At 31.4% G+C, this 27,508-nt stretch overlaps 1 protein-coding gene across 2 annotated transcripts; it reads right to left on the bottom strand.

Moving 5' to 3' along the window:
- Window positions 1-909: 909 nt before the first annotated feature.
- Window positions 910-25,979, bottom strand: LOC141712243 (BAG-associated GRAM protein 1). 2 transcript variants are annotated; one of them, XM_074515105.1, is made up of 18 exons: window positions 25,640-25,979; window positions 24,274-24,324; window positions 23,055-23,152; window positions 15,428-15,503; window positions 11,169-11,297; window positions 11,049-11,095; window positions 10,255-10,378; window positions 9,982-10,098; window positions 9,542-9,571; window positions 9,342-9,441; window positions 8,663-8,769; window positions 7,505-7,636; window positions 7,314-7,418; window positions 6,224-6,370; window positions 6,053-6,106; window positions 2,928-2,991; window positions 1,388-1,449; window positions 910-1,272 (listed from the first exon to the last, which is right to left on the bottom strand). In XM_074515105.1, the coding sequence occupies exons 1-18, from the start codon at window positions 25,832-25,834 to the stop codon at window positions 1,156-1,158; spliced, it is 1,755 nt and encodes a 584-aa protein (XP_074371206.1). In that variant the 5' UTR covers window positions 25,835-25,979; the 3' UTR covers window positions 910-1,155. The 2 variants fall into 2 exon arrangements, with proteins under 2 accessions (XP_074371206.1, XP_074371207.1); XM_074515106.1 differs by having other exon boundaries at window positions 10,255-10,369.
- Window positions 25,980-27,508: the final 1,529 nt, after the last annotated feature.

Raw genomic sequence — 27,508 nt, 5'->3', positions numbered from 1 at the left:
ATTTAATACAATATATCAAACAGATATTACTGATTCAGTTCAGATTAGTTATTCATTCAGAAATTAAAATCATTCAGAATATATTATTCATATTTAACAAATGAGCCCAAAGGCACATTTTATGTGTAAAAAGTACACTAAAACAGTCGAGTTGGAAATCGTCAAGAATTGTCCATTTCAATCGTCCATTTCTCAAGTGAAAATGAGAACCCGGCTAAAGAAAGAAGTGCAAAGAATAATCTTCCTACATACAATCATTAGATAGCTCAAAAGCAATTTCAAGAATGCCATACTGTTTCACTTCACTGGTTCTGGCAATTGAGCAATAGAATTGCCTAGACTGATCAAGTTAAGAATAATTTCTTTCTTCAAGCATGTAATCAAATGGCTTCTCAACCCTCACCGTCTGGAAGCATATTAACATGTTTCTGTTTTTTGCACTTTGGAGTCTAGACAGATTACAGGAATACATTTTTCAGAGCTCAGATAAAATTCCGAAAATCCTCTTGTTAATTTTTCTCAGGGACAAACCTGCAGGAAACTTTATAACTAATTTTGCAGCTTCAGTGACCTTGACAAATTTGTGTATGACAAGTGTTAGTTGCTCGCCCAATCTCTTGTGAATTTTGCGATCAGACAAGTCAAGAGAATTAACCAGAAAACTAAGTCATGTTAACATGAAAATGAAATGAAATCAAGATGGCGAGTGTTGAGTTTTATATTGGCATCAAGCTGAAAGCACAGAAGATGCTAGAGCATTGATCTATTCATTACTCAAATCAACTCCAATAAAGAGACTATACATATTTATCTCAAATATATATCTCTACTCAACCAAAATGTTTATTTAGAAAAGCCTGGTTTGCTACAAGCCTACAGCTCAAATTAAAATAAGAGAAGAGACTCACATGTAGGGTAACTACCAAATAGCTGAAAGATGACCCGAGCAACAACACAGAAGTCAAGACATAAAAGTTTACTACAGAAGGGTTACAAGAGCACACCAGTTGTCCTCTATTAACTACTATGTTGATCAGACAACTATACTACATATTTTTCCTAATTAAATACAGTGTGGACTGGACAAGTAAAATGCTACAGAAGGCTTGGACAATTGCTATACAAAACAAGCATAATGTTTAAGCATTTACTACTCTATGTGCTCTCTTGAGCATTCAATATAGGGGCAACAATGATGTCACTGTCACTAGTAGTCTTCGACTGAATATAAGCTTGTCCCACCTTGACCATTAAATCCACCTCCTTTTTATACTGTATTTATAATCATAAGATACATCTGCTATTACTATTCAATAGAGCTGAATCTTTCTTAGATAATTAATTTTATGATGACCACATTTTAAACCAGGAAAAAGAAATGAGATACCTCAATCATAGCACCGGCTTTAATTTTTGATTGCATAATCAACCATTTCTTGAAATGTACACCTGTTCAATTTATGGAGAAAACATAAGATAACATCACAATTCTATATACAAAAATTACGGTGCACTTGAAACTTTAATCATTATAACTAAATCGGCCAACATGTACATGTTCTTTTACACATATGACATCTCTTTTTTTTCCATATTTATTGTGGCATTCTTAAATTCTGGCCATCCCAGATTTATAATATAATAGGGCATTCTCAAATTCTGGCGACCCCAGATTTAATAGCAACTACTCCTGATAATTTGACAAATTAAGATGCTGTGTGAAAGTATAAATAATTGTGGCATACCCAAATTCTAGCGAACCCAGATGTAATAGCAACTACTTACGATAATTTGACAATTTGACATGCTGAGGACCTAGACCAGAACCAAGTGCCAGAACACATCTGCTAACACTATGTGATTTGGTGTCTGAGTTTTATATGTTCATGATTTAAACAAGGACATCTTTTACAATTTAAGAAACTAGGTCCTCATCTTGCAAGTTATATAAGTCATAAGAAAATTTCTAGGCTTGTGTCTGTGCACCACAAACATGTAATCAGCAGACAGATAAACCATAAAGATATCTATACTGCCAACATTTATAACAACATATAATATACCATCAGATGTTCAATACATACCAGTGAGTAAGCTGTACTAGCATAAACGACACCATCTAAATGTTTAATACATACTAGCATTAGCGTAATATTAATTTTGTTAGATTAATATTAATCGATATTTACAATAGTATTGAATCAAATCGATAATACTATGAAATGTGGATTTCAAAATATCATGGTTATACTAAAACAGTACGGTTTAAAGATGATAACAAAGTTAATTTGTAATGATAATTTTCTGTGATCCAAATTGTAGTAAATAATTTTTCGATAAAACTTATTATAACTTGTGTTTTCATACTTCATTAAATGATATAATTGAGTATGGCAAGGGTTTAATTTTTGTAGTGTTCAACTAACATCAAACCTAGACATTTCTCAGTATTATTTACTTAATATAACTGTAAGAATCGAACCTAGAATTTCCCAATATATGCAAAGTGGATTTTAACCATGGTACTATGATGACGTACCATTAAAAGGGGTTTCAGCCAATGTTAAAGATTCTTAGATAAGAGACTGCCAGACACTGGTTATATCATGATCATAGACATTTCTCTACGATCTAGGTTTCTTAAAGACATTGTTTCATAGTATATATGCTTCAGTAATGAGCAAAAAGTCTTCTTGCAAAGGGTTGAACTTGAAACAAATGGCTGAAGGGATGTAGACAATCAAGAAGTTACTAGCGTGGAAAAACAAAAGTAAAGGAGAGTAGAGTCTTATGCATATGGCAAGAAAAATAAAACCCAGCAATTATTTGTCAAACGCACTAGCCAAATGTACCTAAACTACTACTTCAATTGATAATGACATTTTATTAATAATGACAAATGCTTGCATCTTACAGAAGATACTTACCAACTTTCACATTAACGTTGCATGATGAATCAGAGTTGGTAGACACGGACCATCTACAATGTATCTGGCAGGAAAATTAAATTTATAAATAAATAAATAAAAGAAAAGACAGAACAATGCTTAGGAAGTTAATGAAATTGATATTATGTGCCACTCAATCATGTTTAATGGGGACAATCTAGTTCTCATTCAACACGACCAAAATAAATTCAATTTCTACGGTCCTTATCAGAACAAAGATTTTTATAACAAACAATGCCTAGAAATTTTTCACTAGTTTAATACAGCCCACTAGCCCAGCCATGTCAGTAATCAGTAATAAACATTAAAATACATTAATACAATTCATTTATTTGTAAGGTTCTCTAACCAATTCTTTCCATAAAAAATGACGGGAGTAAGTGTGTGCACGCAAATTCAAGAGCAAGAAAAGAATTTTACAACTAAATGTTCTATTCAGTAACATATAGAAATATATAAGCTGGAATATTGCAGAGTTAGGCAATAGGTAAACATGCAAAGATCATCATGAATGTCATATTCTCCAGCAGCTCTACTTATAAGTAAAAAACTAGAACAAGGAATATTAAAATAAGTAAATCCGAGTGACGTAATGATGCTCAGAATCTGGCTTTAACTAAAAACTAAAGAAAAAAAATTAACAAGTAACCAATAATTCTATAGCTCATTATTTCTACAGTAATAACATATTTCAAAAAAAAAAAAAACTAAGTCTTCCAACTGAAAATGTTTAAAAAACCAAAGGTACCAGGAGTTCATTGAAGTTTTGAAATCCATGGTTAATGTGTAAACAAACCTAATCTTGAACATAATTATTCTATTGAAATAATATTTTCGCCTCTTCATAATTCTAAACTCAAATTTGCCCAACTCCATTTGTAACTAGATGAAGGTGTTGATAACAGCTCAAATAGAGTACTCAGGGAGGAACAAATGTTTAGTACAAGTTCACAACTCAATATTTCCCTGCTATCAAGTGATTATCCACATAGAACACGACATAACATACCTTGAAGGGAGGAGAGAGGGGCAATAGTTCATGAAGAATTTTCTTAAGCCTGAACTATATATGGTGAGAGCCTAAAGGTATATAATTTTACAACTATGCATATTTTCCCATCCACTTCTGTGTAGTTTATTCAATATCTGATTCAAAATTATAGCAACTCGATACCTTGAAACTCTTCTGTAGTTCATCGTATTTTAACAATTTTTCAGTTAGTTATAATTTTATAAATTTTAACAATTTAAATTGAGTTCACAGCTGTTCAGAAGATTGCCCCTCCGCTTAAAATTGCCCCTCTTTCCTCCCCTCAAGGTAAGGTTTTAGGCCATGTTCTATGTGAATAATCACTTGATAGCATATTTTCCGCTGTGTTCCCAAATCTAGGGTAGAAAAGAAAAGAATAGAAAATAACCAATTTTCCTTTCTCTCCTAATCTTTCCAAAAGTGGGAAGAAGATTTTGGAGACAAAAATAAAGAAAATTTCTTCCCAAATCTGCAGCTTTCTTTTCCTTTCTTTCATAAAAGTTGTTCGGGAACAAGCTGAAGAAATGTATTCTTTACATTTCTTTTCTTTTCTCTCCAAAAAAAGTTTCTGGAACACAGCGTAAGAGTTGAACTACATATGGTTAAAGGTATATGATTTTACAACTATGCATGTTTGCCCATCCAATTTTGTGTAGTTTATTCAATACCTGATTCAAATTATAGGAATATGATACCTTGAAACTGTTCCATAGTTTATCGTATATTAACCATTTTGCAGTGAGTTAAAATTTTATAAATTTTAACATAGTAAAATGAGTTCACAGCTGTTCAGAAATGATTGCCCCTCGGCACACCATTTACACAAAGATTTCTCGTTTGAAACCATTTAACAAATCATAATATTAATATTAGTAAACATGAAAAATGATCATAATATCTTTTTAAATATATATGATTATCACATTTGTCCAGTGGTGACAGGTGCTCAAACCATGACCGAGAGGTCATGGATTCGTCTATCGTATCTGACAATGCCCGAGATCATTTTCTGCAAACAGACACTTTACACTTTTGAGTAGGGATAAAGCTCTTTAAGAGGAATAAGTGCATAAATCCCTTCTAGTAGTTGTATATCTATCAACCAGGAAGAGCTGCAAACTGAGTATTATAATACCATAAAGCTAACCATATCAACTGGTATACAATGCATCTTCGCTTCATACATATACATTATAATATTGCGTAAAAAGAAAAAGGCATGACTTCTGCATCCCAGTAGGCAGAAAGCAAGAAAGTATATATATATATATAAGAAGGGGGGGCGCCATTCATAGGCCATGCTCCCCCCCCTGAATTCTCTCTACCAATTGCAGTAGCATGCAATAATTATTTTTATCCTATAAATTAGCTGCTTGAAATTTGCCCAAATATACTTTCGACGCTATTTTTATGCCAAATGTGTTAGATACGTAGTGCAACTAATAGTATTGATCGGCAGATAAATCCAGATTAATATCTTGACCTTAGTTGCTGCTATTGTATTCATTAATAGTTTAAAAATATAATTAACTAATTTGAATTAAAGATTTCACAAATTTGCAAGTTCATATTATTAATATAACTTAATAGTACACCTAACAAAAATTGTTGACAAGTACTATATCTTATAACAAGCTATCTTCGATGAATACTGATAAATGTAGTACTATATAATGGATAACTTAAATTCAGGACTCCACTAGAATTTAATAATATAAATGTATCTACCTGTATCTATAGTGTCTACGTGTTTTGTCTACCATTTTTATAGAGCGAGATTCAGCTCACCCTAAAATTTTTGCCTGGCTATTGCACCGTCTGAAAGTTGTCTATCCTTGATGATTGAGGATCAATTTCGCAAGATAGTACAAGTGTTGTGCAACTAAAAACCCAGATAGAAACAGAAACTTTCCCATTTCTTTTTATATATTCATATACTTGACAAAATATTATCAAAAAAAATTAAATGACAAAATGCTTAAACATGTCATTTACTTGGAAATTATGATAAAAAAAAAGTTCATATCACTTCTTGAATGATAATGCAAATCTGATTTTAAACAACATTATGTACCTCGAAAGATGATCCAAATGGAACATCATGTGCTTGTTGTACAGTTTCAAACACCTGCCATGGAAAATACTGATGAACTAGGCGATTCGACTTGTGCAGATAGATAAAACGAGCAAGAAATATTGAAGGGGGTTGGGGGATTCAATAAATTAAGTATCAAAGCTGACGAACCAGCTTTGTCTTATCCGGAGAGAAAACAGCATGCTGCCACTCGGTCATTGCTGAGTCAGGAGGGCACATAGGATTGTTACAAAGGGACCTGAATTTAATTTCTCTGACTTGACCATCATATTCAGCTGCAGCATGCCATTGACCTATCTAAGAACAGCAAAAAAATAGTACAAAATTAATTTAGTTGGTCGATTGTCGGAGCATGTTCTTTTAAACTAAAATAATAATAATATAATTCATTTAGTCCTAGGGACCAAATTATTGTAATCAAAATATGGTCTTTCTAAAAAAGATGTTAAATCTAACAATACAAATGAGTTATTTATTGAAAACAAGAACATTTAATTCCTTTGGGTTAAAATATAATAACGGTAACAATAACAGTAACAATAATAATAATAGTAATAATAATAATAATAAGTACTTTTTATATTTAGTTATTATATATTATTAATAGTGATAGTGATAAATTATTCTTTCGGGTTAATTAAAGCAATAAAATAATTAATTGTTATAGTAAAATCTTAGATAATATTACATTCTATACACATTGATTTACACTTATGACTTGGTCACATTATAATATTTTCTATATGTTTGATAAAATTTAATTTTTTTATTTGGAGTTATATTTATGTTTATTTTTATAATACTAATACAAGCACTGGCTCATTTAGAAAAGAATGCACACATAAAGTTTTTTAATTAGTAATAATAACCTTTTAAAACATCAATGCATTCTTTGCATGGAATATAAGCTAGTATGAGGAATATATATCAAGTCCATATATTGGTCAAAAAATATTATTATTGTGAGTTCCAATGCCTTCGCAAGACAATTCCACTCCATCACTGGTCTAATGTCACATCTTTTACAATGTAGCCAATTATTTGGCTTATTTCTCTCTATGTTTTGCAGCAACTCATCATTATAAAAATAATCCTCAAATATACAATATAAGTACTCATGCTTCAAACAAGTTACGTCCAGAGTGTATCATGCAGCAGCATACTGGAACACAAGAATGAGATATTATAGTAATAGATAGTGATATATTATGCATGATGGAGGGGAAATGCTATAACTTACAGTAAGATGAGCATCCTTTCTTTCTGCACGATATTCATTTGTAAAATTTGAACTATCACTAAGCAGCAACTCAAAGAACTTCTCAGCTGTGGTCGGGTAAACAGCCTGAAGAAAATACATGTTTCAGAAGAAAAAAACATACGATTACCTATTATTAGTTTTTAGAGAAAGACCACAAATTAAATACATACATCGTATATGCTAACAAGAACTTCGTCTTTGACAAAAGGCTGTAATTTCCCAACTGTGGGCACAATTTGCTCAGGAGTCTTGGTGCTATTGATAGAAGTACTATGTGCACGAAGTTCAGACTGCACTTTATCCTGCCAACAGATAGATGATGACTTGTTAAGTCATTTATAAAATTACAAATAAATTTCTAGGTTCGAATCCTGCGAACAACAAATATTTATATTAATATTTATAAATAAATACACTAACCAAGTTCACAGATTCAAACCCCGCCAACATCTAATATGTAATTATTATTTATAAATAAGGTTAATGGTTCAAATCTCATCAACCAAATACTATTTTATACTATACTATTTGATTTAACTTAAAGTTATACACAATCAAATTATAACTATATTGTTATTAATTAACGTATTTATTTATTTATATTAGAATTTCAATAAAATCATATAAAAAATAAATATTAACAGAACCCGTGCATCACACAGGTTTTAAGCTAGTATAATATAAAACTCTGTTTAAGCTTTTTTCCTGTTCCGATGTTCTATTTTAGGAGAACTGTAACTTAACATGTGAAGGCATCATATACCACCTTATTATGTCCCCATACTAACAACTTAAAACACTTACAATAGCTAGGAGCTTAACGAATTACCAGAATTTGAATGTTGTGAAGAAACTCTGAATAGTTTTTCTTAAAATACGATTGTTCATCCTAATCCTGCTCTTATTTACCAGAAGTGCTGTCATTCATTAGACTTTTATGTGGGACCCATAGACTACTTTTTATTAAAGTTATATATACATATAACTTATATATATATATATATCATTCATTAGACTTTTATGTGGGACCCACAAACTACTTTATATAAATATATATATATAAATATGTATATGAGATCAAAATATGTAGGAAAAATTATGAGGTAATCACCTATAGATAAAAAATAATATTTCTTCACTAAGTAGGAACGAACATGCATTTAAATAAACATGCATACATAAAGATGAAGCAACTTAAGCATTCGACCAAAATAGGGAAAATTTACATGCAACCAACCCTCTATAAGTATACAAGTTCTTTTTAAAAAAAACTGAGTTGCTTAAACCATAGGGGGTAAAGGAATTTGATCAGAAGTACAAAGACAGACCTTGTTTTCCGCTTCCAGCATAGCATGGTAGTTCCTTACTGCCCGTTGTAAACCTCTTAATGAATTATTTCTGTTCCAAAATGATGCAAATTTATATCGGACCCTGCCTGAAATTATGGAAGGAGGATATTGAAACGTAAACAAAACAAGATAATTAATATATATATATACACACACACATACACATTTATGTGATAAAATATTAATGATGGGAATACATTCTGTCATCTACAATAGTCAATGCACCTGTCCACTCGAAACATGGCAAAAATATGTTGAAAAGAGAAACAAAAAGAAAAAAGTAGAGTTTATCATTTTGATGTGAGGACAGCAAGAGTGAAGAAGGATAACAATTAAAACTGCATTAGTTTAGCATTCTGGAGAAAAATAACAAGTTCGATAGTTCAATAGTATAGATAATTGATGTGATGTTTTCTCCTCTACAAATCACCCAAGTAGTTCAGGAGCATAGGTACATACAGTCATAATTGTTAATGATAATATTTTTTTCACTCGTTATACATACAAACACATGCTCTTCTTTGTTCTCACCATATCAAATCACTTGAAGCATTTAAGTTTGTAACATAAACTTAATATGTCATGAATCTCATAATATCAACTAGTCTGGCACACAGTTCATTGAAGTAGAGCTAGATCTATTGCACGAGTTACTAACCATCAGGACTTCCTAAAGGAGGTACACCGTGACCACCAGCACCCATGCGAAGAATTATCGTTATTGCAGGATTAATGAGAGCATGTTGGCTTCTCCTTATCTGAAAATTAAAATGATATTAAAGATATTCAAGCAATCTATATATATTTACAAATAATAAATAATGAAGATCGCAGAGAAATCCTTATGAAAATGTATACCTCATCTATATCTCCTATTGGGATGATTACCTGTCAAGAATAACATATTATTTGCATATTAGCTATATTATATACAGAACAAATAGCATAAATGTAAATACTAAATCACCATAAGACAATTCATTAATGACTATGGCTCGAGATTTAATTTCTACAAGATCATTCAAATAGGTTTCTTTTATTTAAATGAGCATAATAGGAGTTCAAAATTATTTAGATAACTATATTACTCTTGAAGCTGCTCACCAAAAAGAGAAGAAAGGTTCAAGGCATGCAATCATTTCAAGAAGCAAGAGATTATTCAAAAGTTCGTTCAAATTATATAACAATATTTGCCAACTAATGGTGCTATGTGTAGCAAAAATATCATCTTCTTACTCCTTGCAAGAATGAGTAGTCTTGAACATCTGAACTAATTTTTTGAAAAATAACAAACTAACCTTCATTTGTTTTGAAAATACATTAGAGTGAAAGCAGATGTGCCATGCTGAGACATACAAACGTCCATGGTACAAAAAGGACCTCTCAAGTGCACACGAATAGCTGTGTTCAACAATCTGAATAGTGAAATGGGTTATGCTCAATGAGAAAAGCAGCAACTTCGCATAAAGGCCCAGTTGAATGCATGAATATTAACTTATAAAGATTTGACAAACACAAAATAGACCTATTTAAATTAAGATGCCAGAAAATAAAATGCATTATAAAGTTACCTCGTCCGGAAGAAGTTCAAATATTGTTTGCAGCGGCCCAGGTTTTTGATGAACTACAATAGGTCCTTGTTCAACCAAAGATAACCTTCTTCGAGCATTAGCACCAGCATAACCACTTCGACCCCTAACATCATCCACATCTTTGTTTCAGAAAAAATATATAAGAAGACAATCTACGTTCATAACACAAGCAATAGCGACAAAGCACATTCAATTTAGAAAAATAGAGTGCGAGAAAGAATCTTACACTTCATCATGGACATAGTGTTCTTAAAATTCTGACAAAAGACAAGAACTAACAGCAGCACACATGTATCAAAATTAAAAAAAATATTGGATAATGTAAAGACCTCATTCAACTTATTCGCTTTGTCAAAGATAACATGCCTCCGATAATAGATCAGTAAAAACATGATACACCAGGAAAACACATGCGCGTGGACAAATATAAAGGGAGGGAGTGAGTAAAGGAGCAAGAGAGAGGGAGAGGGGTAGAGAGGACGCGAGTGCGAAAGAGACCAGAAGGGTAGATAATATAGCGACAAGAAACAAATGTGATAGATAACTGTATAGTTTATTGACATGTTCTACCACCTTTGAGTTTTTCATTAAAATAATGGCTTCTCCAGATCACGGGTAACTGCTTTACACAAATTAATTAGCTTAAACAAAAGTTATTATTATACTACTGCCTTTTCTGTATTACTAGTCGAGTTGCTATTAAATAAAATAAAAAAAATATAGCTCATGGAGGTCGAGAACAAAAAATTCTGAAGCCAACCAGTAGAAGTTACCTGGTAGAGTCTACTGGGACACTGATTGTTCTAATATCAAGACATACCTGTCAAATAGATATTGCTCAAGTAAATATCCAAAATAAACACTGAAAAGAGTAAAACTTGTAAGTGGAGTACCTGCCCTGATGCACTATCCAAAGTATGCCATACTGCACCAGTTTGACCTTCGCTTTCAACAGGAACCACCACCGAACCCATAACTGTGCTTCTCCAAATGATATCCCAATCATATATAGTCACATTAATCTGCCAAAACAGTATAAGATATTAAAACCAACTCAACCCCATATTTAATAATGCCAATATCCACTTCAAAATAAGGGCAGTTATACATGAAGAGGTTTCCTTGGCATTGTACACACCCAACTCTTACATCCAACTTTAGAAAACCATTATTTAATTTGTCTACACGTACAAAATGTTCAAAGATATTATTCTAAGTTTCAATATAGCACTTTGATTATAATATTAATTATACTACTCTCACCTTGTCATCAAACAGCCAAAGATGTAACGGATTAATTAGTTAACTAAAGTCAAATTCGATAATTAGATACAGGGCAGAAGTATAGCATTAAGTTGTGCTGTCACAGCTAATAGAGTATGGAAGCTTTATGACATTTCTGGCGCAACATTGAGAAACAAAGGATGAACCAGGATATGGAAACTGATTCTCAGAGCAAAGAGTCATAGTTATGACCAAAAATTAAGTACAGGCAAATTCTGATTCTCATATAATGAAGACCAATGTTTTTAGCAACAATATTTCCCTCGAAACTATGTAACTTCTACAAATTTTATACGTATATGCAAAATACACTCTCCTCTAGACCTATATGCAAGGGCATTCTCTTCTCCGTAATATAACAAAAGTACCGGGTTCAGTCACTAAAATAAGGTAGTTCAATTCATTTGTGCATAATTCTTTTCTTCATTTGCACCAGGACCACATTAATAAATCTGTTCAGAGCACACTCAAATTAAACTAGACTCATTTTTTTTAACAGAAATTTCCTAGCCAGCAATCTAATATTAGATCTCCATAATTATTTTAAATAAAGTGTATACCACTGCCTCTGCAACAAATAGAACAACAAGTACCTCAAATCTGCCGCCTTCTAGTTTCTACAGCGTCTTTCTTCTTCCTAATCTTCCTTAGTCGTCTTCTTAAATATATTGACTTGGCATATGTTCCTCAGGGTTTTGGACTCATTTTCTTAATTTTTTTCTTCTTTGTCAAACCCCGTCTTCTGATATCTATTTTGTCCCTTTTCTGGCTATTTTCTTGATATTATGGATTACGGTCAACCTCGCTTCACTTCTGAGTTTTCTGCGGGCCTACTAATTATGCTTGATGTTTTGTATTGGTATTCCCATCTTTTATAGTAGAATTTGGTAGGATATATTTATATATTCTGTTTCCATCTCAGTTTCCGTTGTATGCTTCTTTCGTTCATATTCATAAGCCGCAAGATTAAATAGATCAGTTGCAGCTTCCACATTAGTGACGGGATTCAATTCTTTAAAGTATATCTTGTATAGTTATGAAGCATTATGCTAAGTATGTTGTTGACAGAACATCTAAATTTTTATTTGAACATGCCATGTTGTACAACACCTACAGCACTTGGGTAAACAAATTTTTAGTTACTACGATGATTGTGAAAAGTTAACAAACAAAACTTTTGATCTTTTGACAAATTTTAGGCTGTCTTCCTCGGATCTTAGAAAGGTCGTAGGAAACAATTATCATGTACAATTGCAAAAATTAGAATGAATAGTTGAATAATAGTTTAGTAATGGAGCAATACTATCCTATAAATAGATAAATATTACAGTGAAAAAATAGTTCAAGACCAACAGGACCACTTGGTTTGGATTGGGTTAAATTTTTCATAAAATAATGTACTACAGCATGGTTGCATGATTTTGAATTTCGCTTTGAGTACCTCGGCCCAAATAAAAACCAAACCGTGATTATCCCTAACCTAAATGTCAAAGAATAAAAATAAATTCACTCAAAACAAGGCTCCACTTGCACAAAACCTGTAAACCTATGATATATAGATACTCTATCCGTCCCTTTTTAGTTGTCACATTTCCTTTTTTAGGGGTCAAAGTGATTAATTTTTTACCACATATTAAACATTACTCCTATATTATTTTAAAAAAAACTGAAAATTATATATTGAAGTATATTATATTATATGTACTTTCCAATGTAATTATTTTATTTTGTTCAATTATAGAATATTAATAAACTTTGGTCAATTTGACTGCACAAAAAAAAACAAATGCGACAACTCAAAAGGACGGAGGGAGTATGGTTCTCGTCGGGGCATCCATATGTCAACAAACATATTCATTTATAATTTTTTTATTAGATATAATACTCCCTCCGTCCCTAAATGCCCGCCGTCACCTTTAGAAAATATAATTTTTCCCATGATACATGCCTTTCTCATCTTTCAAAAATTAATTTATGAAATTATTTCCAAAATTATCTTATTTTTACAATTCTCAATGTTTGACTCTTTTGAAACTTGGATGTACACCTGTTTCTTAGCGTAATAATAAAGGGTAGATACATAATTAATTACATAACTTACAATTTTATTTTATTTTCAAATTGGCTAATATTTGAGGACCTAGGGAGTATACATTATTGCAAGTCATTTGGACAAACTTTATTATTTATATTTTCTGCAAAATTAAAATACACCATGAAATATTCTACAAATTTAATTTGATTGTCAGGGAGAAATCATTAGGGTTGATGGAGGACACTGCAAATTTTGGAAATATTTCACAAACAACGCTTTTTAAATCAACATGACATTAAAATATCTACATACAAACCATGTTAGCTACTCAAATATTACTCAAAAGTTAACAACACTTGGTAATAATTACAAAATTGAGCAAAAATTTACAACAGTTAGAATGAACTATAAAATCGATCCAGGTAATTTATTTTTCTCAATATTAACAACATTTAAATAAAAACTGTAAAAGCTAACAAGGGGCAGGACTTGACTTTTTTCTCATTATCAACAACATTATATACAAAACTACAAAAGCTAACAAAGGGCAGGTGTCCATCTTGCCCCTAGTACATCTACCGTTGTATATGTTTGTGTAATACTGAATAATAATATTATTTGATGATATATAATCATATACAATATAGGCCTGGTTTGTTTCACTAATTTTGTGGTCAAGAGCAAGTCCAATGCAATGCTAAAGTTGGTTCCATTTCTATAATTTGAATCCAAATGTCAAAAAACTCAACTCCAAAGGGGTTGCAAATTCAGATACTATGCATAAATGTATACTTGGTTCTAAATTTGAAACCAAGGATGCATATATGCATCTAGCCACATCATCAATCATCAAATAACCATAAATGAAGTGCACTTTGGCGTACTTAAAAAAAGAGAGAGAGAGAAACAAAAAATTAGTTGAATTTGTAATTATTTGGTTGTAAAATACAATTAGCATTGGAGTTGTTCTATTTTAGCACCAAAAACTGGACTTGCTCTAAGCATTTTAACTTTCATGGAACCAAGTTGCAACCCACAATTCCAAAGGAACTGAACTATCAGTGTTTGGTTTATCCCTATGGAAGTAGTAGTTACATAGTTACTTCTAATAAATTGAATCATTTAATAGTTAGATAAATACGTAACTTGGAGTAACTATGGGTAACCTAGCTGACCAATTTCCCACGTTTTGGTGTATGTATAGAAGTTCCTTTGTCTGATTTTAGAAACAGAAACACAAATACCAAAACCCATTTAAGTTCCAGTAAATTGTAATTACATACGTGAATTACATCGAAACAAATGAGACCATACTTTGACATTTTGAGTTTAATTATATCATTGCACAATTTATATCTAATATACCTAGAAAAGATTACATATGCTATTAGATGGTATATTCATCACAAAATTAGTACATACGTGACTCAATAATAACATACATTATATTTAAGCAGTTAATCATGCATTAAGGTGTTCCTGGCTTTGGCTTTTAAGTGCGTGTGCACACCATATCATCCGTAAGGCAAAGCAATAATAAATATTCCTAAAAGAATAAAATTAATGAGCTCGTACTAACATGGCAAAGCAAAAATAGAAACGGTTGTCAAAATTGCAACACAAGATAGCCTGTCCTTTAAATGTTAATGATAATTTTATATCAATAAAACAAACAAGCAGAGTAATTAATCATGAAGCTCGCACAAGCTAATCATATAATGTTGATGATCATTTTAAATCAATAAAACAAACAAGCAGGGTAATCAATCATGAAGCTCGCATAAGCTAATCATATATTTAAGTGTCACTGCACATCCAAATCTAGATGACTACCTCAACAGGAAGCTGATCTATTGAAAAATTGAACTCTTCTCCCCACATAGGATTTCGTGAACCAGGAACCATAGAGCTGCAGGACACAAAGCACCAATAGAACAAATTCTTGAGTTGAACAGGTCTGTTTGTAAATGATGAAAAGATGAAATACGTAGCAAGATACTGTCCAAAAAATCTTTTTAAAAAGGATAATGTTCAAACAACCGACTTTGTAATATCCCAAAAGATAAATATAGAGCTAATAGAAATTCAAAACAAAGTTAAAAACATATTATCATCAGATATAAATATACTAACTCTTTCAGTACCAAAACAATTACCCTTTTATGTGAATGCAGATATAATGAAAAAGTAAACTGCAGTTGTCATTTGCTGATTATATTACACATTAACTTTTCAAAATGTGAACGTGAATTTTTTTTATTGTCATTTTCGGATGTTTTAAAACACATGCAAAAACGTGCATTTTTATTTAACATTTCCTAAGTTCAGTTTAGGATCATATGATACATATCTATAAAACATGGAAAGGGTCATAGAAAAGGGTGGTGTACTACTAAACACATGTCCCGTAGACTTTTTATATAATAGCAGAACAATGTATTCAACTAATTTAATCGCGATTTATAGTACTAACAGTGTAGAACCAGCATATAGAAACTACCATTAACATATATTTAGTCTTTCGCAGACCAATTATTCAAGATTATCTTTGGAAAAACTATTTCCTCCCAAACAATCAAACTATTAAACTGCCAAGGTTAATGCTTTCTTCCAAAATTAAGTTCTTGGTTCTCTTATAAGTTGTAACTCATTTGGCTCACCTAATTTAAGACTATATAAAAATTAAATTTGGTCATCTAATCTGAAACCGAAACAGAAAATCAATTGAATTCCACTAGTGAACTTGACAACAACAAAAAGGGTTTTAAGTTTATTTAATTAAAATATTATAGTTAACCTTAAAAATTTTGTCATTTTTAACATTTGCAACTATACAAAGTCTAATCATATGCCATCGGAATTTTTACAAAACTAAAATATAACTCTATCCCCATGTTACTTTAGGAAACCCTCAACAGAATATTCGATAAATTTTCTTTATAGAGAAAATACTAACATGAGTGACGAGTCCATCCTCCAGCCACTTCAATAACACCAACAAAATCCCTTTCAGCAATCTAAGACTTAGCTTTCGTCAAAACGTTATGAATCAGAATCAGAGGTTTTACTGAACATAACCGAGTTTGTATTTGAAATATATTATAAGAAATACATAAATGACTCCTTAAGGCTTCTTACGCATTCGAAGTACTCTCTATTAAAGGTATCACACGTCACCCCCTCCGGTATACACACTACTCTTGTTTAAATATGTATCATCAGCTATAACACCCCGACCTTCCGAACTATTAGTTCTAAATCAAAACTAAAATAAATTACAATTTCTTGATCAAAAATCCTATTACAAATGTTATTATTACAAAAGCGCAGCTAACGGAAGTCCAAAAGTCAATCTACTCCAAAACTAAGGTCCTCGAAACTCCAATGCTATCCAACTCGAATTTTAGACGAAACCTGGAATTATAAGTAATGAGCTATACAGCCCAGCAAGAAAAATAATCGATCCAACAAGTAGGCCAAGTAACATGTACACATATAACAAAATACGATATACAAGACGATAACAACATACGAAACAAACACTTTCGATACACTTTCAAACAAACACTTTCGATACACTTTCTTATTCTTATTCGATGCATACAATACAGATAATCACGTAACAACAATAATTCAAAACCCATAAATCATCACACGACCACTACAAACCGGTGATAACGGTCCTAAATTTTCAGAAATATGTCACTACAATCCGGTGAATGCGGTCCTAAACTCTTATTCGATATATTCCCAAACCATGGCATAAATCACAAATCCAAAATTATCGCCTAGACACCACACATATACCTCTATACATATTGTATAACACATAATACTTTCAAATATATCATCACTTAGCCCATGTTTTGATAATCATATATACATGTATAAGAGCAAGTCCAATGCAATGCTATAAGTGGTGCCATTTCCATAATTTGAAACCAAATGCTAAAAATTTCAACTCCAAAGGAGTTATATCCTTGGATGCAAATATGCATCCTTGGTTCTAAATTTGAAACCAATGATGCATTTATACATCCATGCCACATCATCAAGTAACCATAAATGACATGCATATTGGTAACCTTTAATTAAGATATAGGAGGGAAAAACAAATATGAGTTAAATTTGGAATTATTTGGTTTCAAAATGCAACTAACATTGAAGTTCAAGTTCTATTATAGAACCAAAAAACACTTTTAGATGCCAAATTATAGCAATAACTATAGTCATTTTGCATCTAGCATTGGACTTGCTCTAACACACAATTTTAAAAATCACTAGTAAGAACGATCGAAAACTTACCATAAATTCTTACCATATTTGATTTTACCCTTTTTGACCCTCTAAACAATGTTTTCTTGGAAAACACGAAAAAAGAAAGTTGTAGAGAACGAAAAGACCTTTGCAAAAAGTCCATAATCAATAAATTCCGACTTACGATGAATTCTCTACGAATTTTACAAGATTGCTGATTTTTGTGTAAAAGAGGCCTACGCATTTTGATTTTAAAAACCGACTAAGACGAATAAGAATTAATTTATAACGATACAAAATCCTATTTCTTGACTTACAAGTTATCCATATTAAAATCTGATCCAAATTTTAGGCCCATTACTCTAATTCAATTTTAAATATCCTAATCTTTATCTAATTATAATCCTTTTATTCAATTATTTTATTATTATTATTATTCTAAAAATTAAGGGTATTACATACTACACTTCTTAAAAGAGTTTGGTCCCCAAATTCACAACAATCCTAAAGTTCGTGACACATCTACCCCCGATCTGCAAAAGATCAAACTATGGTCCACAGTAACGCATCCTAGAGAATGTACTAGTCCCATACCTAATACACTCCGAATGACAGCATGCTCAGATACCAACTGTAACACTCCGACCTTCCGGACTATTAATTCTAAATCAAAACTAAAATAAATTACAATTTTTTGATCAAAAATCCTAATTACAAAGGTGACTATTACAAAAGCGCACCTACCGAAAGTCTAAAAGTCAATCTACTCCAAAACTAAGGTCCTCGAAACTCCAATGCTATTCGACTTGAATCTTAGATGAAACCTAAAATTGTAAATAATAAGCTATACAGCCCAACAAGAAAATAATCGATCTAACTAGTAGGCCAAGTAACATGTACACATATAACAAAATACGATATACGAGCCGATAACGACATACGAAACAAACACTTTTGATACACTTTCTTATTCTTATTCGATGCATACAATACAGATAATCACGTAACAATAATTCAAAATTCATAATTCATGACACGACCACTACAAACAGGTGATAACGGTCCTAAATTTTCAGTAAATTGTCACTACAATCCGGTGACTGCGGTCCTAAGCTCTAATTCGATAAGTTCACAAACCATGGCATAAATCACAGATCCAAAATTATCGCCTAGACACCACACATTCACCTCGATACATATTCTATAACACATAATACTTTCAAATATATCATCACTTAGCCCATGTTTTAATAATCAGATATACATGTATAACACACAATTTTAAAAAACACTAGTAAGAGCGATCGAAAACTTACCTCAAATTCTGACCAGATTTGATTTTAACCTTTTTGACCATCTAAACGATGTTTTCTTGGAAAACACGAAAGTTATAGAGAATGAAAAGATCTTTCCAAAAAGTCTAGAATCAATGAATTCCGAAATACGATGAATTTTCTACGAATTTTACAAGATTGCTACTTTTTGTGTAAAAGAGCTCTATGCATTTTACTTTTAAAAACGAGTAAGACGAATAAGATGTATTTATAACGATACAAAATCCTATTTCTTGACTTACAAGTTATCCATATTAAAATTTGATCCAAATTTTAGACCCATTACTCTAATTCAATTTTAAATATCATAATCTTTATCTAATTATAATCCTTTTATTCTATTATTTAATTATTATTATTATTCTAAAAATTAAGGGTTATTACATACTACAGTCCTTAAAAAGAATTTTGTACACAAATTCACAACAATCCTAAAGTTTGTGACACATCTACCCCCGATCTACCAAAGGTCAAACTATGGTCCATAGGAACGCACCCTAGAGAATGTACTAGTTTCATACCTAATATACTTCGAAGGATAGCCTGCTCTGATACCAACTGTAACACTCCGACCTTTCGGACTATTAATTCTAAATCAAAACTAAAATAAATTACAATTTCTTGATCAAAAATCCTATTACAAAGGTGACTATTACAAAAGCGCACCTAACGGAAGTCAAAAAATCAATCTACTCCAAAACTAAGGTCCTCGAAACTCCAATGCTATCCGACTCGAATCTTAGACGAAACCTGAAATTGTAAGTAATGAGCTATACAGCCCAACAAGAAAATAATCGATCCAACTAGTAGGCCAAGTAACATGTACACATATAACAAAACACGATATACGAGACGATAACGACATACGAAACAAACACTTTCGATACACTTTCTTATTCCTATTCGATGCATACAATACATATAATCACGTAATAAAAATAATTCAAAATCTATAATTCATGCCACGACCACTACAAACCGGTGATAACGGTCCTATATTTTCAGAAACTGTCACTACAATCCGGTGACTGCGGTCCTAAGCTATTATTCGATATTTTCACAAACCATGACATAAATTACATATTCAAAATTATCACATAGACACCACACATACACCTCGATACATATTTTATAACACATAATACTTTAAAATTTATCATCACTTGGCCATGTTCTGATAATCAGATATACATGTATAACACACAATTTTAAAAAGCACTAGTAAGATCGATCGAAAACTTACCACAAATTCTGACTAGATCTGATTTTACCCTTTTTGACCCTCTAAACGATGTTTTCTTGGAAATCACGAAAACGAAAGTTTTAGAGAACAAAAAGATCTTTCCAAAAAGTCTAGAATCAATGAATTCCGACTTATGATGAATTTTCTACGAATTTTACAACTGATTTTTGCATAAAAAAGCCCTGTGAATTTTGATTTTAAAAACGAGTAAGGCGAATAAGATGTATTTATAAAGATACAAAATCCTATTTCTTGACTTACAAGTTATCCATATTAAAATCTGATCCAAATTTTAGGCTCATTACTCTAATTAAATTTTAAATATCCTAATCTTTATCTAATTATAATCCTTTTATTCTATTATTCTATTATTATTATTATTCTAAAAATTACGGGTTATTACATCAGCTCATCATCTAAAATCATTAAATTTATCCAATTTTTTAAACCTTGGATGACAATTAGAATCGGTTTATAAATGTGATCTCTCCTAAATCCGTCAACCACTCCATTGTTTCCAAAACCTTTGCCCATCACTAGATCATATTCCTAAGAGACAGAGTAAAGATTGAAAAGGAGGGGCTATAAAGTAGCTCTCTAAACGATGAACATACATTAAATTTGAATTTTAAAAAGGGAATTTGTAACATTGTGAATATTGATATAACGAAACAATGGTTAATGAACAAAATGAACAATGCTTATTTTGCTTCTTTCGTCAATGCAGTTGCATGAATACATTTAACATATCATCGCCAAATGCCAATCATGTAATTTAAACCCTTAATCATGAATCAACCAAAACGAATTGTAGTTGAATCTAAGACGACCACTTAGGTAACTATAAATGTGAAAGTGTGAAGTTTGCCTCAGGTCAAAACAATGTATGTCAAATGGCACTAAAACAATATTCAAAGTAACTTTCTTCATATGAGCACCCCTGCCAAAGCCCCTACTACATATACAATCTCTGTGTCGACCTTCTTCTCCACAACTTCACAGGTATTATAGATTAAACAACTAGTATATACCTTCATATCGAGTCTTCAAATCTTTAACATGAACGCGACCATCTTAATCCTATATATTCTGAAAAATTATACAAACAAAGAATTGATTGTATATTAAACCATGGTCAATAGACGGTTCCATTTGTCATGATATTCAACATGTTTACACTCAAATATAGTATAATGATCTTGCGCTCCTCCATTATGATGTAAGTTTCTAGTCAATACCCATAATTTTGATTTCAACTTTATATGATTGGCCACGAGTAACAAAATCTTCATAAAAACCTCCATACCTCCTCAACGGTATTAAAAGAGAGGTAATTGTTATATATATATCTGTCTCGATGAAGTTTCATGACTCATAATAACATTTTCAAATTTTGCATCGAAGTCCTTTGATTCTTTAGCCCTCTCATTAATGTATTTACTTTACTCATCATAAGGGCAAATTTGGAAGATTCCACTCACCAAAAATCATCATCAGAATCACGACCAAGTACTACTAAATTCATATTATCTAACTCTAACTAGTATGGAACAATCTACCTCAAAAATAGTATATAAGCAATAAAACACAAAAACAAAGCAATAAAAGGAACCACCAAATAATAATTTTACTGGTGTTGTAGAGGATTTTTAACATACAACTAGCACACAGCCTGTAAAATTCTTTATAGATATAAGAGAGGTTTGAACAACGAGTGTTGTCTTAACAAAAATTCCAAGGATATCCTCGCACAACTTGGGCATGACCAACTTCAAAAAGAACATTTTAGGGAAGCTAGCAACACCAAGAGATGTATGAACGGTAAGGTCTAGTACTACGCATAACAACACGTTTCTCGTCCCAATCAAGGTAGCGTCTTTACAGTTTGCTCCGACTCTATGAGTCGAAAGCCTACTCGACTATATCCTACGGGGAAGCTTGATCACTAAACCTTTAGTGCTTCGATATCATCTTAGAATAGTATTCTCTAGTGATACCCTTTTAGAAAAGGATTACAGGGAGATAAATCTTTTCTTTTGTAAAGCCAGTTTGTCTATATTTGTATTGTATATTGCACTGAGAGCACAAGAGAATTAGGAACTTGGTCACTGGGTTAAGTAACTACAGCACAAATGTTCTAATTAAATGCTACAATAACATAAGATCTAAACAAATAGTAATACAGTGGTGATAAATTAACACATTAGAACGCCATAACCAAAAAATAAACAGGTCGCTCACATCAAAATGACTTATAACGCACTAATTTATAGACGCGAGTAGTGCACCTTTCAAGATAGTTTCCTATTCTTAAATGTTTTGATTAGGCTGTATTTACTACAAACCCATTTTTATTAAAAAATTCAACTATAAAGTACATTCTCAACATTCGATGGAAATGTAGGTTAATCTGATTGGCACAAAAGACAATAATCTGATGAATATTCACATCAGCTTAAAGCTGATAAGAAACCCAAATAAAATGCAATAAGCCATAACCAAAAGAACTCCAAAAGGCAGGTATCTGAACTATAGATTGACATTATTACCAATAATTCCAGAAACTACAAAGCATGGTATATATTCTCATGCACTAAAATCAGTATAATGAAAAAATTCCAATCACCTGAATCGCTTTTCTGTACCACAGGTGATGATTGCATAAGGATCTGAAGTGCCATTCAGGTTTGCAGCAATTAGATTCTTGGCTGCCAGTAATTCTACCTAAAAATTTAAACAAGTGCCACCATTCATTGACAAGAAATTGATGAAATAAAACAGATTCATGTAATGCAATTATTAAAACAAGATATAATAAGTGAAAGATATCATTTTAAACGTTAAACAAATCATATCTTCAATTACTGCTCTACATATATTTTGTATTGGATTATGGTCCCCCTATTAGTGCAAGTAAAACCAAAATCGTTCATACTTCTCATGATTTACAAACTTACCATGCCTAGGGATTGCTGCAAAAGTTAAGGCTCTTAGCCAAACACAAAAAACAAGATGTGTACAACTACAGAGTACATCAAAGCACCTAGAACAAAAATCATCCCCTTTTGGAATGTGAGAATAAAAACAGGGACTTTTACATGGCAGCGCTCAAGGCCCTATTAAAGAAGACAAACTGTATCTCACAAAATAGAAGACTGCAATTTGGATTTAAACGGACAACTTAAATAACTCATTTCAGACAGCACATTTGTCAAACTGCTTAATAAAGCTTATAATTTGTCACTGTCCCGGATATAGTCTTTTAAAGTTAGAAACATAAAATACAACTTCCATTAAGAAAAAAACTTTTTGTAATGGAATTGTAATGCTCCAAAGGATACAAGAGTATTAAAATTTTAAACTAATTAGAAACACGTTAAGTAACAATTTTTTTTCTTGATTATCAGTCTATGTTATCAAGATACTAGTTAAAGCAAATAACTCCAAAATAAGGATTTCAAGTTCTATTATCTCAAATGTGCTCATGCAGCATTGATTCAATGTTAAGCATATTGGTCTATAACTGTTTATTCTATCCTCCAGGAATTTTCCCTCGTGTCTTGATTCACCCATATCGTTCCTTTACTTAAACCTTAATACACGTTATGCATCATGAGTGACCCACTATTGTGGCCACAAGTATATCGTACATGGCACATTGTTGTGTTGATCAGTCATATAAATGTCAGGTGTAATATCATACAAATTTTTGAGGTATGCACGACTCCTATGAAAGATATTAAAACAAAATTCTCAAAATGTATTCATTATCAAACATCATTACAATAATCTGAGAGTATGCATAACTCAAACTAGATATAACATTAGGAGACTTTTTCAGTTACCTTGATATCATATGCAAAATTGTACTGATTTTCTCCTTTCAGCTGGCCTATCTACAAAATAAGTGCAGAACTGCATGTCAAAGAAGTGAAATTACTCGATGGAACAAATAACATTTGATCTATAGTGTAATGCAAATATATAAGCATCCTTAATTCAAGGAGATTTCACAACATTTCTTAGCCACGCAGTATAATCTTAATTATTAAACCTAAAATCATAGCGATTTGTAATCTAGAAACTGCTGATTTCCATCAAGCAAGTTAACATAGATATCAAAAATCACGTCTCCTCCTAATAAAACTGATAATTCTAAGGCACTAGCGCTTGCTTTCTCATCGCAACAATATCGACAAATGGTGAAGTGCCTTGATACCATCATATATATTGCGCATCATAAAAATTTACAATTTATGCACATTGCAAGAGTTTCCTAAATCCCCCGCCCTGACATTATTACTGTGTCGGACCAACTCCAAGAGCTATTTCTATCCACCCTCCTTGGTCAAAATTTGAAGAGATTGATATGAAAAACATCTCCAACACTCTCAAAATCCCTCCCTAAAATGTTAGGAGTTCCAAAACTTTCCTCAACAATGAGGAGCATAACTTCTCTCCTCAATTAGTTTTTTATTTGTATTTATTAATTTCCACATTTAAGACTTTACAAAACTATTCTCAACTTAGACTGGCCTGCGAGACATTAAGCTGAAACTATTTGTGATATAAATTAAGAAAATAGGCTCATCTAGTTGGTAATACATATTGGTTCTGTTAGATTTATGTTGGTGTAAATCTTATATCAGGTAACCCCCTGTAAGCTTCTCAATTATGTTATTAAACATTTTTAGGTTTCTTGGAAAAATACTGAAATTATTTTTGTAAGAATTCTTCTATTTAAGTATTTCAACTTTTTAAACACAGTATCAAAATGGTCTCAACAATACAGGTAATCTCATGCACTATATAACGGTAACGCAGACAACAGTTAGAATACTCAAAATCTGTATGTAGTAGAAAATAGATTAAGTATAGATGGAGATGAAATTTGAGTAGGATCGTTGAAGTGAAATTTTATTACTAGTTATTACTAATTAGGCACGAGAACATAACTCGAGTATTCCAAAACTTACCACATTAGTAGGCACAAAGCCACACCTTCACTAATTAAAGCATCCTAACTACAATAACACATCGATTTTCCGACCGACTTACTAATTCGACAAAAACACACTCTAAATTAATTAAACCATACTTTTTCTATAACCGCAAGCCAAACACTGTCTCAGCCATAAAACTACTGATCAACAAAACAATATAATCAAATCACAAACAGAAACACATACAAGCCAATATAAACATAATTACCTTCCGCTTATCAACATGTGCATCGCCGGAAGCCTCGGAATCTCCGATGAGCTTCCGATCATCGGCAACGCAGTCAACTCCGGCGAAATAACTAAAAAAGCAGTAAATAGAAATAATAAAAGCGGCGGCAGCGAAACTGACTTGAATCTCCCACCAGGAAGGTAGTAGAAGCTTCTTGGCAAAGTCAACGATCATATTGTGAGTAGTAAAATGTTACAAAATGGATTAATTTTAGTCATGTACAGTGTGTGCAGGCAGGGTTTATAAAAAGGCTAAGTGGCGTTTGAGGAAAATGTAACTCCCGCAACGTGCATTGATTCTACAAGTTGGACTTTCCAGACTCAACTCGCTCACCAACTGTGTCATACAACTCATCCGTATGTGCATAATTTCAAACTACACTACCTTTTTCTTCACACAAATATACCACATCTTTTTTGAATTTACAATATTCAATACAAAACTTTTTTTTATTATTGAGGTTTAAAATCACATTTCTCGAATATTTTTCAACCGTAGGTATCGTCCTCAATATTAAGTCAAAATATAATTGTAGAAAAAAAATCATGTAAATCCAAGTGGCCTAGTATTGATTTTATAATAATTTTATTTTTTATATGATATTAGCGGTAAAGCTGAACGATTATTTTTTGTTATAAAGTGGCTGATCTAAATAATAAAATCATTCGAAAATTTACATACTTACTTAGTTTTACATGATATTTAAATGCGTACTGTTGAATTTTTAATTTGACTTTTAAAAATTGCAAATTTACACCACACTAATAGAAAAGTTTTTTATTATGGTCTCTAGATACACTTTTCCCATTTAGAATATTCAAAATCATAACAATTTTGTACGATGAAAGGATATATTCAATTTGAATTTTACGGGATTTACAGTAATACCTTTATACTCGTGCAACATGGGATGTTTTATATATATAGCTTACAACCCGTACAATATACGGGTCTTCATTAATATTTTTATATTATTTAAAATTATAATAAATTTCTTTTTAGATCATTACCTTATTAGTATATTTATAAATAATAATATAAATATTTGTTGCTAGCGGGATTAGAACGTGAATTTTGGGTAGTGTATAAATAATGATATAAATATTTGATGTTGGTGGAATTCGAACCTGTGAGTTTTAGAAGTGTATAAATAATAATATAAATATTTGTTGGCAGGGTTTGAACCTGAGAGTTTGAGTAGTGTATATTTTTTTTAGTATTTGAATCTAACAATCCTGATCACTTGATTAAAAAGAATTTACGGCCATAAATGGGAATAACCAAACCAACCAAAAAAGGCATATCAAATTATACTTCATTCTGATTATTACAGTATTGTATAGATTATTTATCTTATTTGTAAGTTGTACTTACTTTTTAAACATTAATCTTCTTATCTTAATTGTTATAGCACATTTTGCAAGAAATTGCATTTAATTTTAATTTTAAATTATTGAATTCTATATTTGATAAAATGTTTCACTCCAATTTTATTCTAATATATCTTCGTTATATATTCACAATTGCTACAATAAAATATTAAATTTAATAATAATTTCAATATTTAAAGTTATTTAAATTTATAATTACTAAATATGATATTTAAATGACGAATATGCTCGTGACGACGATATCACTTTAACTTCCTTACAATAATTATATATAGAATATATTTCATGAATTTTAGATGATTGTTAATGATTTTAGTTTTACGCGAATTTTAGCAAAATTGTTGAAAATTTGTGATAGCTCAAGTGGCTAAGTACTTATCTCTTGTCGTGCTAGTTTCTTGGTTCGATATTTTGCTAAGATTTCAGATAACATGAAATATACTAGCAAATTCATCAA

This window comes from Apium graveolens, chromosome 3, assembly GCF_009905375.1.
Source record: "Apium graveolens cultivar Ventura chromosome 3, ASM990537v1, whole genome shotgun sequence".
Classification (NCBI taxonomy): domain Eukaryota; kingdom Viridiplantae; phylum Streptophyta; class Magnoliopsida; order Apiales; family Apiaceae; genus Apium; species Apium graveolens.
The sequence above is the reverse complement of the archived record's forward strand: the minus strand, read 5'-3'. Positions and strand labels throughout refer to the sequence as shown.

Excerpts from the sequence above, each read along its gene's own strand:
- LOC141712243 (XM_074515105.1), bottom strand. The coding sequence starts at position 25,834 with ATGATCGTTGACTTTGCCAAGAAGCTTCTACTACCTTCCTGGTGGGAG. Across the intron at positions 6,107-6,223 it reads CTCCGGATAAGACAAAGCTG|GTGTTTGAAACTGTACAACA; the intron begins GTTCGTCAGCTT and ends TTTCCATGGCAG. Across the intron at positions 2,992-6,052 it reads CATTTGGATCATCTTTCGAG|ATACATTGTAGATGGTCCGT; the intron begins GTACATAATGTT and ends TTTTCCTGCCAG.